We start from the raw sequence: 14021 nt of genomic DNA, 5'->3' as shown, positions 1-14021 counted from the left end.
CGGATCTGGATTTGTATCCCTAACATAAAAGCATTATAGAATAATTATACTATCATAATGGCTGAAAATTGCTTCAACAGATGTTTCAGTGTCCTTTGTGACTGATTTCAGCAGACATTGGTTCTGCTGCAAGGTTTGTGGCAGATTAGCTACTCTGCTGCTCCTGTTTTCTTTCATCAGACAGGCTGAGAAGAAGGATAATGAAGAAGCAATGTGTGTGTGTATGTGTGGATGGAGGAGGGGGGGGCACTTAAAGCTATGTGGGCAAGACATCTCTTTAGTGAAGGAGAGGATGGAGTATCTGGGGTCAATTCTTGAAAAGACTCTTTTGTCTTGGAGCAGCTCTTGTAGTTAAAATCTCTCCATTTCCCCATCCGTGCCAGTCTCCAGTCTAGGGTATGTGGCCTTCCTTACACACACACCACCTATAGCCCTCTCCTCCCCAATGAAGAAGGATTGAGAATCCTTCCTTGCCAAAGAGAAGCTTCTCCCTTTGCACCTGGTCACCTTGGGAGAAACAAGCAAGTATCTGGCTGAGCAGCAACCAAGAGGCTTCTCAGTGAGAGGCTTCTCATTTGTGGTTCAGTCAGCTTCTGGGTTGCTGCTCCCAGATTGAGCAGGTGCAAAATGATTGAGATTGGTTATTTTAATTTTGTAGTAGAACAGTAGACCTAATATCAAGAAACACACACACACACACACACACACACACACACACAGAGAGACAGATTTGGGGGGGGGGGGAATTAGGGTAGTAGCCAGAAAAAGTTTGAGACCACTGCCTTAAGGTCACCATAAGTTGGGAAGGACTTGAAGACACACAACAACAGCAACGTAGCAGCTAAAATGCAGTATCTTCACATCCAGGAAACATATTCAGGAAACATACTTATACCCCTGAATATATTTCCTGGATGTAGAGATACCACATTTTAGTCACTACAAGGAATCCTTAAGAGAGAGTCAATAGAGTGGGATTTTACTATTTACTGTTTTGAGTTTCTACCTTTAACAAAGATAAAACATTTTAAAAACACATAATGGGACTACATTTGCATGTTTTACCAAAACAGCACTTATTTTTTTTTACTGTTTTGTGGATTTTGCATATTATCTGTTTTGCTATATGACCAACATGGCTACCTCTGAATATGCAATTTGCTACCAGAAAATCAAATGACCATTCCAGCTTCCTCACTTGTATAGTACATTTGAAAGCAATTCTGAGAAACAAAGTGAGTATTCAGTGATGCATTTAAAGAAAAGGAGGTTGGAGTTCATGTTCTGAATCATAAATAATTCAAAAGAAACTAGTAAAAGCTCTGCTTAAACCTTTCTTTTAAAACTGCATACCTCAGGATATTGTGCAGAAGAAAACCTGCAGTGCTTTATTAGCAAAGCTAATGATATCGCAGATTGCTGCTTAATGAGCTTGCAGGGAAGGCTGAAGTGATGTTATAGGTTTCCCATAAGTGCAATGAAGAGACTCTAGATTTGTTCTTGCAGAGAGTTGTGGGTGACTCAGCCCAGGAAAACCTTAATCATGGCCATTGCTCATCTAATTCAAATAATATTAATGGCAGCCAACAATGTCTGAATATAAATTGTACTGCTCCAGTTTTCAGTCTACTGTTCATTGCTGCTGGGAGACAAGAGTTCATTTCCTTCAGTTTCTTCCTCTTTTTTTCTTGTTGGCTTGGCAACTTGAGAAATGATCAGTGAGTTAAGAAACAAATACTGTAACCTTTCCAGATTATTACATTTTTCAAATGAATGATGTAGGGAAGGTTCAGTAGAACTCAGGACTTCTTCTGAACCAGACTCAAGTGTAGCTGGAAACCAGTGCAAGGTAGTATAGATTAACTCTCTGGGGCTGGATCAGTGTTAAATTGTGGCTTGTGTCTTCTTCAAATTTTAAAAAATATATAGAGGACCATCTTGACCATGGGACATGAAGCATGTCTATTAAAAAACTAATCATGTCCACATGGAAAGGAAAGAACATTTTTATTTCTTTCATACACTTTCCAAAATATTCTAAAACCAAAGCAGAATGTTGGTTGTTAGCATTTAAAAATTAGTTAAAAGAAAAGATATCAAGGCCTGTTACAGACAGCCAAAATAAACCTGCTTCGAGTCACAGTGGAGGTATGGTGTTTCAATGATGCATGCGTCCTAAAAGTCCAGAAGCCACACCAAAGCCACACTCCAGTCTGGAACGTGGCTTTGGTGCGACTTCTGGACTCTTAGGACACATGCATCATTGAAACATCATACCTCCACTGTGACTCGAAGCAGCTTTATTTTGGCTGGCTGTAACAGGCCCAAGAGAGGAAAACTACACACCATTAAAAGCTCATTGCAAATTCCTGAAAGCATCTTGGAAATTAAAATTTCTCTTGGCAGTGGAAAGCAAGCAAGAAGGAACCCATCCTAGCTTCCTTGGGATAAGGGGAGTTCCAAACTGTGAGAGCAAGCACTGAGAAAGTCTTCTCCTTTGTCAAATGAGACAGGAACGTAGTGGGACTGACAAAAGTGCCTCCCACCAAGATTATAAAGCTGCAACAGGTTTACATAAGGACATACAGTCCTTCAGATATGATGGACCCAAGCCATATAGGTCAAATTAGGAGGGGTAGCTAATACCCCAGAGGACGGGATCAAAATTCAAAATGACCCTAATAGGATAGGAAGCGGGGTCCAAACTAACAAAATGACATCCCTTGTGAAAGAGAGCTAGGTGTTTCTAGTAGACCATAAGTTAAACATGAGCCAACAGTGTGATGCTGCAGCTAAAATACCCAATAAAATTCTAGACTGCATCAATAGAAGTGTAGCGACTAGATCAAGGAAGTAATAATGCCACTTTATTGTGCTTTGGTTAGACTTCATCTGGAATATTATGTCCAGTTCTGGGCACCACAGTTCAAAAAGGATGTTGACAAGCTGGAGCATGTCTGGAGGAGGGTGATTAAAATGGTGAAAGGTCTGGAAACCATGCCCTATGAGAAGAGGTTTAGGGAGCTGGGCATATTTAGCCTGGAGGTGATATGATAGCCCTGATTAAGAATGTTGTACTGAAGATGAAGCAAATTTGTTTTCTACTGCTCAGGAGAACAGGACCTGGAGCAATGGATTCAAACTACAGGAAAAGAAATTCCATCTAAACATTAAAAAGAAATTACAGACAATAAGAGGTGTTCGACAGTGGAATATTCTGCTTTGGAGTATGTGTAACCTGCCTCTTCAGAAGTTTTTAAACAGAGGCTAGATGGCTACCCGTTAGAGGTGATTTCACTGGGAGTTCCTGCATGGCAGGGGTTGGACTAGGTGGCCCTTGAGGTCTCTTCCAACTCTATGATTCTAACCAGCACTTTGAAGATTGGGTCTTGTGACCTAACCCTTGCAATTCTGCAATCTGCAGGTCTAACAAAAATCAAGAAGCAAAAATACAAGAGAACTGAATGTTTACTAAAGAACCAACTGTACTATGTACAATTTATTGGCTCTTTATTATTGTCACTTATTCAATTAATTAATTGCTCAATTCTAATGAAATATTTATGTCGAAATTCTAACAAAAGTCAATAACTTAAGTCTACAAGTAAATTAAGGAGCCACTTTTCATAATGCAATTTCCAAATTTATTTATAACATAATTGATTTCAGTTACATTGAGCCACAAGTATTTAACAAGGGGTATTTTTATACACACACACAGAGAGAGAGAGAGAGAGAGAGAGAGAGAGAGAGAGCCCAGTATGACATAGTGGTTTAAGTGTTGGACTGCAACCCTGGAGACTGGGGTTTGATTCCTTGCTAAACTATGAAACTCACTAGGCAAGTCAAATCCTCTCAGCCTCAATGGGAAGGCAATGGCAAACTTCCTCAGAATAAATCTTTCCAAGAAAACCTCATGATATGTTCACCGTTGGGTTGCCATAAGTAAAAAAAATATATGAAGATACAACAACATTTTTTAAACAATAATTTTTATACTGACCTTTCTATCTCTAGTTGCAGCAAGGCCCTGAAGAAATTCCTTGTTTCGTTCTCCAGTTTGTTGATCAATGCAGATAACCAAACATCTGTGACATGGACCCATAACCTGAAATTTGCACAGAAAAGCCTCTGAAATCATTACATAGCAAGACGTACAGACCTACTTTCTCTCCTGTCATCCCACTCTGCTTTCTTCCACTCATCTTTGTCTCATCAGTTTATCTGTCTGCCTTCTTTGTTCTTTCTTTCTTTCTATCATTCTAGGTTGTTCACTGAACCTGCCAATCTCCCCACTGTTTGGGACACCCTCACCCAATGAGCAACAGCACTTCTAAAAGGGAGAGACTTAGCTTCCATCTTCAGAAGGTAGCTGCCATCTTATCTGAGATAGGGCCATCTACCATGGATGGAAGCAGTGAGCAGGTCTATAAAAAAAGTACTACTGCTGCCTGCACAGGTGTGATGTGTTAGAGGGCCTGGGAGGCTGTAGATACTAGCATCCACCCAGCCCACAACAATCCTGAGGCCAAAGATGAGATAAATAGTTGTCAGTTGGAGAATGCGTATCATATCCTTGAATGGCTGTGCCATACCATGTCAATTCCACCACTTGAATGGTTAGTTTGTACACAACAGTAATACAAATTTATGATTGGTACACTGCCCCTTAACAATTTTTCTGTAGGATCAGCTATCCTTCCCCTTCTCCTCCTCCTCCTACTTCATCTTTCTCTGTCTCGACCCTTTCAGGAAATGGACTTTTAATTGTCCCAGCATGTTTTACAACATTAAACGATAGTCATTTTGTACCTTGTAATGAAGGGAACCAATGGTAATCTCTTCCCATAGGTCTTCTTCAAATGGTTCATTTGTGCTGATAACAATATTTGCACGGAAGCGATGGATGAGTTCCTGCAGGATAAGTGATTCACCTAGCCTGTTCCACAGAAGTAAAGAAGAAAATATTATGAACTAACATTAACCAACATGACTTATTTACTTGTGATTTCAAGCTTCTCAGTGCAGTCTAGACAGAATTCAATTATATTTAAAAGGTCATTCTATCATTCAGCAGAGGAATGTATTTGGGCATTAGCTATTGCTTGATTCTAGAGATGCGCTGCTTACTTGTATGAGTCCAAGAGAATAGGGTCCTTTCCAGCTGGTTTAGGTGCATCCCAAGGTGAAATAACTTTCTTGCTAAAATGGTGAAAGGTCTGGAAACCATGCCCTATGAGGAACGACTTAGGGAGCTGGGGATGTTTAGCCTGGAGAAGAGAAGGTTAAGAGGTGATATGATAGCCCTGTTTAAATATTTGAGGGGATGTCATATTGATGAGGGTGCAAACTTGTTTTCTGCTGCTCCTGAGACTAGGACCCGGAGCAATGGATGCAAGCTCCAGGAAAAGAGATTCCACCTCAACATTAGGAGGAACTTCCTGACAGTAAGGGCTGTTCGACAGTGGAACAAACTCACTCGGAGTGTAGTGGAGTCTCCTTCCTTAGAGAGGTCTTTAAACAGAGGCTAGATGGCCATCTGTTGGGGATGCTTTGATTTAGATTTCCTGCATGACAGGGGTTTGGACTGTATGGCCCTTGCAGTCTCTTCCAACTCTACGATTCTATGATTCTATGATAGAATCCCAGTTGGACAAGGAAAGGGGGAAATGGAGAGGGAGTAGAGATGATGCCTGAAAAAATCAACCATCTAATTCTAAGGATATTTTATGACCATCTCTCCAACCATTGGTGGGGGAGCTTCACTTTTGAAGAGCATTTCCTTCTTTCTAATGCTGTCATAGATCACTGTTTTTCAAGTCGCATTAAATTAATTTTTAAACTCATTCCATAGTCCCTCTATATATTCTTCCAATGGGGGGTGGGGGGGGTGGACTGTGGACACTTCTGCCATGTGTGCCATTTTCATACAAATGGCATCAAAAGCATGGAAGAGAAGGGTAAGCAATTAATTCTGGAAGTCTTCAAAAAGCAGCTAGACAGCTACCTGCTGGGGATGCTCTAGCTGGATTTCCTGCACTGAGTGGCATGGACATCATGGCTTCAGGATGGTTTTCAACTTGATGACTCTATTATTCCAGTTCTTCCCTCTCCTGCCAAAGATACTGGAGCGCTATCTTTCTAAATAAGTCATTGCATCTATCCTTGTAAGTTTTGCAAGTTTATTACATGCTGCCTGTCATTTTCAGGATAATAACCCACAATAAACCTACAGATACTCTTAATGGTAGGCTGCAGATGGTTCAGAGACCAATTGACACCTCATTCCAGGTGTGTGCATGTGTATGTGTGCATGCGTGCATTTGTGTGATGACCTCAGCAGCTTGAGAATGTTAACACTGGTCCAAAACACACTGCAGAAATAATCCAGTTTGAGACCACTTTAACTGCCCCGGATCAGTGCTATGGAATCCTAGGAATTGTGGTTTATTGTGGCACCAGAGTTCTCTGACAGAATAGGCTAAATATCTCACAAAACTACAGTTCCCAGAATTCCCTAGCAGCGAGCCACAGCAGTTAAAGTGGAGTCAATCTGGATTATTTCTGCAGTGTGTTTTGAACCCTTATTTCATTTTCTATATCATGTAATTTCCTGAAAATACTCTGTATCCTAGTCAATCCTGACCATTCTTTGAGGAAATCATGACCTGTTGAATTATTTATTATTTTATTTCTTCATTTATTTAATTTATGCACATCCTTACAACAACAGTTCGCAACAAGGTTAAACAAGATATAGCTAAAACCCCAATGATAAAAAGTGTTAAAACAAATAAATTAGTTATCCTATTAAAATCACTATTTTAATGCAGTATAAAATCATTTAAAAGCATAAAATAATCATAGAAGAACAGCACACATATACACACTATTAACAGATCCTTCTGCACAACCAGTCAATCACTGAATCCTCGTTTAAACAGAAAGTTCTTTACCTGCTGATGGAAGGAGAGAAGAGAAGGGGCCAGCCTAGCCTGTCTGGGGGGGAATTTCATAGATGTACACTGTATATATGCATGTATAAATCTAGAAATTTTAGTCAAAAAATTGACCCCCAAAAACCTGAGTTGACATATCCATGGGTCAATGTATATATGTACATGTATACAAATATATATAAAGAGCCATCTTATCCTCTGAGTAGAGTGGCAAAAGGCGCGAACTTAACCTGTCCAGGGAGCACCTAAAAGAAGCATTGACCCCCCTCTACTATCTCATTCGTCCAGCCTTTATGGTGAACAAAAACAATTATGCCTTCCAGAATTTTGCAAGTTCTTTGGCATCATTTCTCTTTGTTTTATTGTTTACATCCTTTGCCCCTAAGTTTTACTTTCGACTTATCCATGGCTCATATCAAAATCCATAATTTTGATTCCAAAACCTACCCTCAACTCATATGTGATGTCGACTTATAGTCGAGTATATATGGTACTTTCTATAAATCAGATTTTATTCTCTTTTCTCAGAGGCATTCTAAAATAATAGCTTATTTTAGAAGATTTGATGAATGGACAATAACATTCTGCTATGAAGATCTGAATGACTTAATTCCTAAAGCTGGTCCAAACCAGATAGTAATATTCAAAACAATTTATTTCCCCTATAGGAAAAAAATACAATAAAAACAGTATGTATAATATGCTTGCATGTACATATATCTAACAGTCTTTTATATTTATTAGTGAACAATTTAATGAATAAAAAATGACAATGGATTAGCTTAATAGGACTAAGTCCCAAATTAGAATTAAGTAGTTAAATATGAATAAGTCACCAAGTCTGTTAAATAAATTGAATTTATAGAAATAGAAATAAATGCTTATATGTTAGAAAAGCAAATTTGCTATCCATCAGGAAAATTTATATAAATACAGTTTATTTTATTAACAACTATCATAGAAGAAAGAAATAGAAAAATAATGAACAAAAACTACAATAAGTACTACTAATAATAAGTCCATTATTTTAAGAAAACCATCTAAAATAAATTCTTGTTAGCAATTATTATTTATTTTAATTTTTATTTAGTGGGAAGAAGATGACAATTATTGAAACAATCTATTCCACCCACCCCACTCATTTCCAGCACTTCAAAATTAAAATACTTAATGAGATCAGGAGACAAGTAATAAAAGCATTTTTCGCAGTGTAACATCTATTTAGTGAAAACAGGGATGAATCACAAATAGGAATTAATGCATTTAACTAATTTAATAGGAATATTAACTAGAGATAAGTCACTAGTTCTATTAAGTAATAAAATATGGAAGTTATTTATTAGTCAGTGTTTATGGATTAAGAATGAAAATCTATTTTCCAAAACAACATTCAAACAGAAGATTTGGTCTTATTAATAACTATCAGTAAGAATAAAAATAGGATTTATATAATAAAGGTCCAAAACACATAGCAGAAATAATCCAGTTTGAGACTGCTTTAACTGCTCAGGCTCAATGCTAGGGAATTCTGGAAACAATCGTTTTGTGAGACTAAGGAGTTTATCGCATTCAGCTTAGAATGGACCCTGAGCGTTCTTAAAGGGGACCGTTCTGGGGACGGGCGGTGGCGGGGGACGCTGTATATCGCACAGCAAGAACGCCGCTGCCAAGCGTTCCCCTTCCGTTCTGGGAGCGTTCCCCAGGGCCGATTTTCAGGAACGCTTTCTCACACATTCTCGAAAATCGTCCCTCTAGAGCTCCGGTGGCACAATAAACTACAGTTCCCAGGATTCCATAGCAGTGAGCCAGGGCAATTAAAGTGGTCTCAAACTGGATTATTTCTGCAGTGTGTTTTGAACCTAAATTACAGGAATGATTTGTTTTCCTTTTTTAAAAACCAATCTCCCTTCAAAATCAGGACTTTCTCATTAACAGTTATTTGGAGAAACACAGCAGCTGTTAATGTGATCCCTAATCAGGTCCAGAAGGATTTTTAAACATCACTTTATGTTGAAAAAAACTTGACAGGCTTTTTAATTATGGCAGTGATTTTCATTTGTTAATCTGGAAGACAGGAAGAGCAGTTTTAGTTCATAGTATATTTAAGGTCTATTAATAATAGTTTGATACTTCTTTAACTGTCATGGCGCAATACTATGGAATTCTGGGATTTGTAATTTTGTGAGATATGTAGCCTACTCTGTCAAAGATCATAACACACTAACAAATCCCGGGAGTCTATAGCATTGATCTATGGCAGTTAAAGTGGTGTTAAACTGCATTATTTCTGTAATGCAGATCAGACCTCAGTTAACAAATGCATGCAATTTGTCTCCTAGGTAGTTTAAAACTGAAACTATTAAACTTCCTTGTATACTATATTTTCGCATTGATGCTTGATAACATTTGTGACCAGGAAGAAAAGAAAAAGTGTGGGTCTGGAGAATAAGATCACAGCAGTAACAGGATATTTGGACAGAATTTGGACAGGGAGGTGGAAATTGTGTGACTGAGAATCAGAGGTTTATTTCTGGAAAGACTTATTGCATAATTTGGAAAAGCAACACTAATCTGTAGGCTTGCAAGAGGGGTCTCTCCCTATCCTCCTCATACAGCATGCACCACAGACTCCAAAAAGGAACCTTGATTATTTGTAACCCCAGATGGAGAACTGAACTAAAGGCACAGTTGAATATTTATAGGACTTTTCCTATGAAACCAACAGGGTGGCACATTCTCCTTTAGGGTATCAGGCAGGGACGAAAGAAAGGCTGATCATGTACAACACTTATGCCCAGGGGAAATTGATGCAGGCCATATTTATAACTGGATTTGTAACTGTGGATTTGTAACTGGTTGACTGAACGAACCCAAAGGGTGCTCAACAATGGCACCTTTTCATCCTGGAGAGAAGTGACCAGTGGGGTCCCACAGGGCTCTGTCCTGGGGCCAGTACTGTTCAACATCTTTATCAATGACTTGGAGGAAAAAATTGGGGGACTACTTATCAAATTTGCAGATGACACCAAATTAGGAGGAATAGCTAATACTCCATAGGACAGGATCAAAATTCAAAATGACCTGAATAGACTAGAAAGCTGGGCCAAAGCTAACAAAATGAAATTCAACACGGAGAAATGTAAGGTACTGCACTTAGGGCGAAAAAATGAAATGCACAGATATAGCATGGGGGACACCTGGCTTAAGGAGACAACATCTGAAAGGGATCTAGGAGTCCAAGTAGACCACAAGTTGAACATGAGTCAACAGTGTGATGCGGCAGCTAAAAAGGCCAATGCTATTTTAGGCTGCATCAATAGAAGTATAGTGTCTAGATCAAGGGAAGTAATAGTGCCACTATATTCTGCTCTGGTCAGGCCCCACCTGGAATATTGTGTTCAGTTCTGGGCGCCACAATTCAAAAAGGACATTGAGAAACTGGAGTGTGTCCAAAGGAGGGCGATTAAAATGGTGAAGGGTCTGGAAACCTTGCCCTATGAGGAACGACTCAGGGAGCTGGGATGTTTAGCCTGGAGAAGAGAAAGTTAAGAGGTGATATGATAGCCCTGTTTAAATATTTGAAGGGATGTCATGTTGAGGAGGGAGCAAGCTTGTTTTCTGCTGCTCCAGAGACTAGGACCCGGAGCAATGGATGCAAGCTGCAGGAAAAGAGATTCCACCTCAACATTAGGAGGAATTTCCTGACAGTAAGGGCTGTTCGACAGTGGAACACCCTTCCTAGGAGTGTAGTGGAGTCTCCCTCCTTGGAGGTCTTCAAACGGAGGCTGGATGGCCATCTTTCGGGGATGCTTTGATCTGGATTTCCTACATGGCAGGGGGTTGGACTGGATGGCCCTTGTGATCTCTTCCAACTCTATTTCTATGATTCTATGATTCTATATACAAGAGACCATATGTAAAACAAAGTTCAGTTACACACTTTTGGATATTTACAGTTTAACTGATTGCATCCCCAACTGCACAAGAACAATAAAGAAGGTTATCAGTACAGAGATAGGAAAAAGCAATAACAAAATATGGTTTATTTTAAAAAGGGATGTGGTATGATCATGTGATGTTTGCAGCCAACACAGTAGCACAAGACTACTTTCTGCAACTGCCAGTTGAATTTCAGCTAGGAAGGAGTCTAAGGGCCAGAACAGACTGTCGCAAAAGGGCGGATTGGAGTTGCCCTGAAGCTGGTCGCTTCATGCAACCCTCAGCCCCACCATGTTCTAAAAGCTGCTAGTTCCCCTTGCACACCAATAGTTTAACTGAAGGCCTCCTGCTGCCCCCTTTGCCTCTCACTGCCCCCCTGCATCTTTCCACCACCCCCGGGAGAGGCATACCTCCTACTATGGGAATCACTGGGCTAGAGGTTTGCATTTTCAAGCATGAAAGCTGGGAATAAACTAGTTAAATAGGCACCAGGTAGGAGGGCTTCCGTCTAAGTAACAGCCTAGATATATGTCAACCCTACTTAAAAATGGTACAGCATGCCCACATCAGCCGCAGGCTTGCCATCCGCGATTTGAGCTCCTATGAACGGCAAGCCCTGGCTTTTTCAATGGGCGCATATGGTGGTGGAAGCAGGAGCATGCACCCATTGAAAAGAACGGGACTTAAGGTCCTACGTTTTTTGTTATCTGCGGGGAGTGGGGTCCGGAACGGCTCCCCTGCAGATAGCAAGGGTGCACTGTAGTTGCCAAAATTGTACATAAATGGCACTGGTAAATTTGCTTTCTGAGAGTGGCAACTTCAGTGTCATGGTTGGTCATGAAAAAGACAAAAATACATAACCAGAACATTCAGTTACATAAGAGGAAGCACTCACCTTTCAACAACATGATCTCTCAGTGTTAAAACACTTGTTTTGTTTATCAGGAGGTATTGTGCTTCATTTACTAAGGAGAGTGAGGCAGCCACAGTAGATGCTTCTCCTGAAACATATGCAGTATAAGGTGACAGTAATTAGAAGCAGTGACCATAGCATAAACAATGTTTCCAAATACTTCCTGTGGACAAGACATAATGCAGGCCAACAATAACCTGCAAGAGACAGCTAAGAGGTGATATGATAGCCCTATTTAAGTATTTGAAGGGGTGTCACACTGAGGATGTAGCAAGCTTGTTTTTTGGTGCTCCAGAGACTAGATAACGGAACAACGGATGCAAGCTAAAGGAAAAGAGATTCCACCTCAACATTAGGAGGAACATCTTGACAGTAAGAGCTATTGGATAGTGGAACACACTCACTCAGAGTGTGGTGGAATCTCCTTCTTTGGAGGTCTTTAAACAGAGGCTGGATGGCCATCTGTTGGGGATGCTTTGATTGTGATTTCCTGCATGGCAGGGGGTTGGACCGGATGGCCCTTGTGGTCCCTTCCAACTCTATGATTTTATAATTCTATGAATTGCTCTGGAGTAGTTCCAAAAACAAGGCCTTTTCCTGCACATGTAGTCTGTTCTAGGATAAATGGCATAGAAATTAATAATACACATACAAGCAAAAACTACAATAAACAGCAGCACAAAAATCCTCATTTTCAACCTTGCAACTTCAGTGAGAATCATCATCAGTAAGAGCTGTACAACAGACTGCCTTGGAAGATGATGGATTGCTCTTTGTTTGAGGCTTTCAAATAGAGATTGGATGACTAGCTTTCAGGGATGTTTTAGCAGAGGATTCCTGCACTGGCATGTGGCTGGAGTAAATGGCCTCTGTGGTTCCTTCCAACTTTTGAGTCTATAGTCCCATGCATTTTAATTCAAGCAATAAACAAAATATTGATGATAACAGTGTGAGTGGACAGTGTGAGTGAATAGGGTAGAAAGCAGCAGCAGCAAACTATGGTCTGTTACAGACTGCCAAAATGAAGCTGCTTCGGGTCTCTTTGGAGATACAGTATGCTGTTTAAATGATGCATGTACCCTAAGAATCTGGAAGCTGCACCAAAGCTGCACTCCAGTGCTTAGGAATGGAGTGTGGCTTTGGCGCAACCTCCGGACTCCTAGGACCCATGCATCATTTAAACAGCATACCTCCAAAGAGACCCGAAGCAGCTTTATTTTGGCAGTCTGTAACAGGCCTTAATCTTCAGCACTGGGCCTCTAGCCAGGGAAATATGTAGCAACTACAACAATTGAACCATTGATAATCTAAACTATTGTGTATTTATTTTGCAATTTTAGTGCATCTCTTATAACTGCAGCAGTTTTGATTTTTTTGGACATTGAGCATGTCAGCTATGTTTAAGTCTACAAATTGACAGCACTAGAGTAGCATCCATTCTCTAGCATCCATGCAAGATATATACCCTTTTCATCTTTCTTATTAACATTTCTTTTGAAGTCTGTATTCTGCCTGATGAGACGGCATTGCCGGCCAAGAAATTCAGAAAACCAGTCAGCCACTATTCTTCCACAGTCATATGTCTGTACTCTGTAAGGAAAAAACAAAACAACACTCTGTTTAATTTTGAAAAGTAATGTCAGGTTTGTGGCAAAGGATCAGATATCTGTCATGCCTGCTAACCTGGACCTATTACATCAGCTTTAAACTACAAGTTTGGCGATAATAACAGTGTCCCTGACAGCATTTGAAAGAACTGTTTTGTTAATTACTGATATTATTCAGTACTGTTTAAGTTGTACACATGTGCACAGCCCAAAGCCTGTCGGCCCCAAGACCTGCTGTGTGCCCCCCTCTCCAATCTAGCCACTGCAAAGAAAACCACAACACTGTTGTAGTGCTCTTCTTTGTGCTGCAGACCCCACCACTTCTATCAGTGATTCCTGTCTTTCCTTTTGCACTCCTGCTGCCTTTCCGGTGCTATTTTTGAATTAGTTTAGGAAACAACAGCAAGTGAACAGCTATGCAAAAGACTTTTTAGTCTAATATTTTGTTTACACAGTGACAACCAACTATCTATAGGAAGCTCATCAGAAGGGCATAAAAAAAACCCCTAGCCTCTATATCCTCTTTTAACATTCTTGGATGATAGGTCTGACTGAGAATATTTGGTTCATGAACATCTAATCTGATGAGAACACAGAAGCATT

The 14021-nt window shown here is 40.0% G+C and overlaps 1 protein-coding gene across 1 annotated transcript in view; it reads right to left on the bottom strand.

Moving 5' to 3' along the window:
* Positions 1-14021, bottom strand: part of MOCOS (molybdenum cofactor sulfurase) — an 84899-nt gene that overhangs the window by 5219 nt on the left and 65659 nt on the right. The window contains exons 11-14 of the mRNA XM_042475933.1: positions 13277-13401; positions 11794-11899; positions 4813-4939; positions 4004-4108 (exon numbers count right to left, since the gene is read on the bottom strand). Of these exons, the coding sequence (XP_042331867.1) occupies positions 4004-4108; positions 4813-4939; positions 11794-11899; positions 13277-13401 (463 nt within the window). The remainder of the gene's footprint in view (positions 1-4003; positions 4109-4812; positions 4940-11793; positions 11900-13276; positions 13402-14021) is intronic.

This window comes from Sceloporus undulatus, chromosome 6 (assembly GCF_019175285.1).
Source record: "Sceloporus undulatus isolate JIND9_A2432 ecotype Alabama chromosome 6, SceUnd_v1.1, whole genome shotgun sequence".
Classification (NCBI taxonomy): domain Eukaryota; kingdom Metazoa; phylum Chordata; class Lepidosauria; order Squamata; family Phrynosomatidae; genus Sceloporus; species Sceloporus undulatus.
The sequence above is the reverse complement of the archived record's forward strand: the minus strand, read 5'-3'. Positions and strand labels throughout refer to the sequence as shown.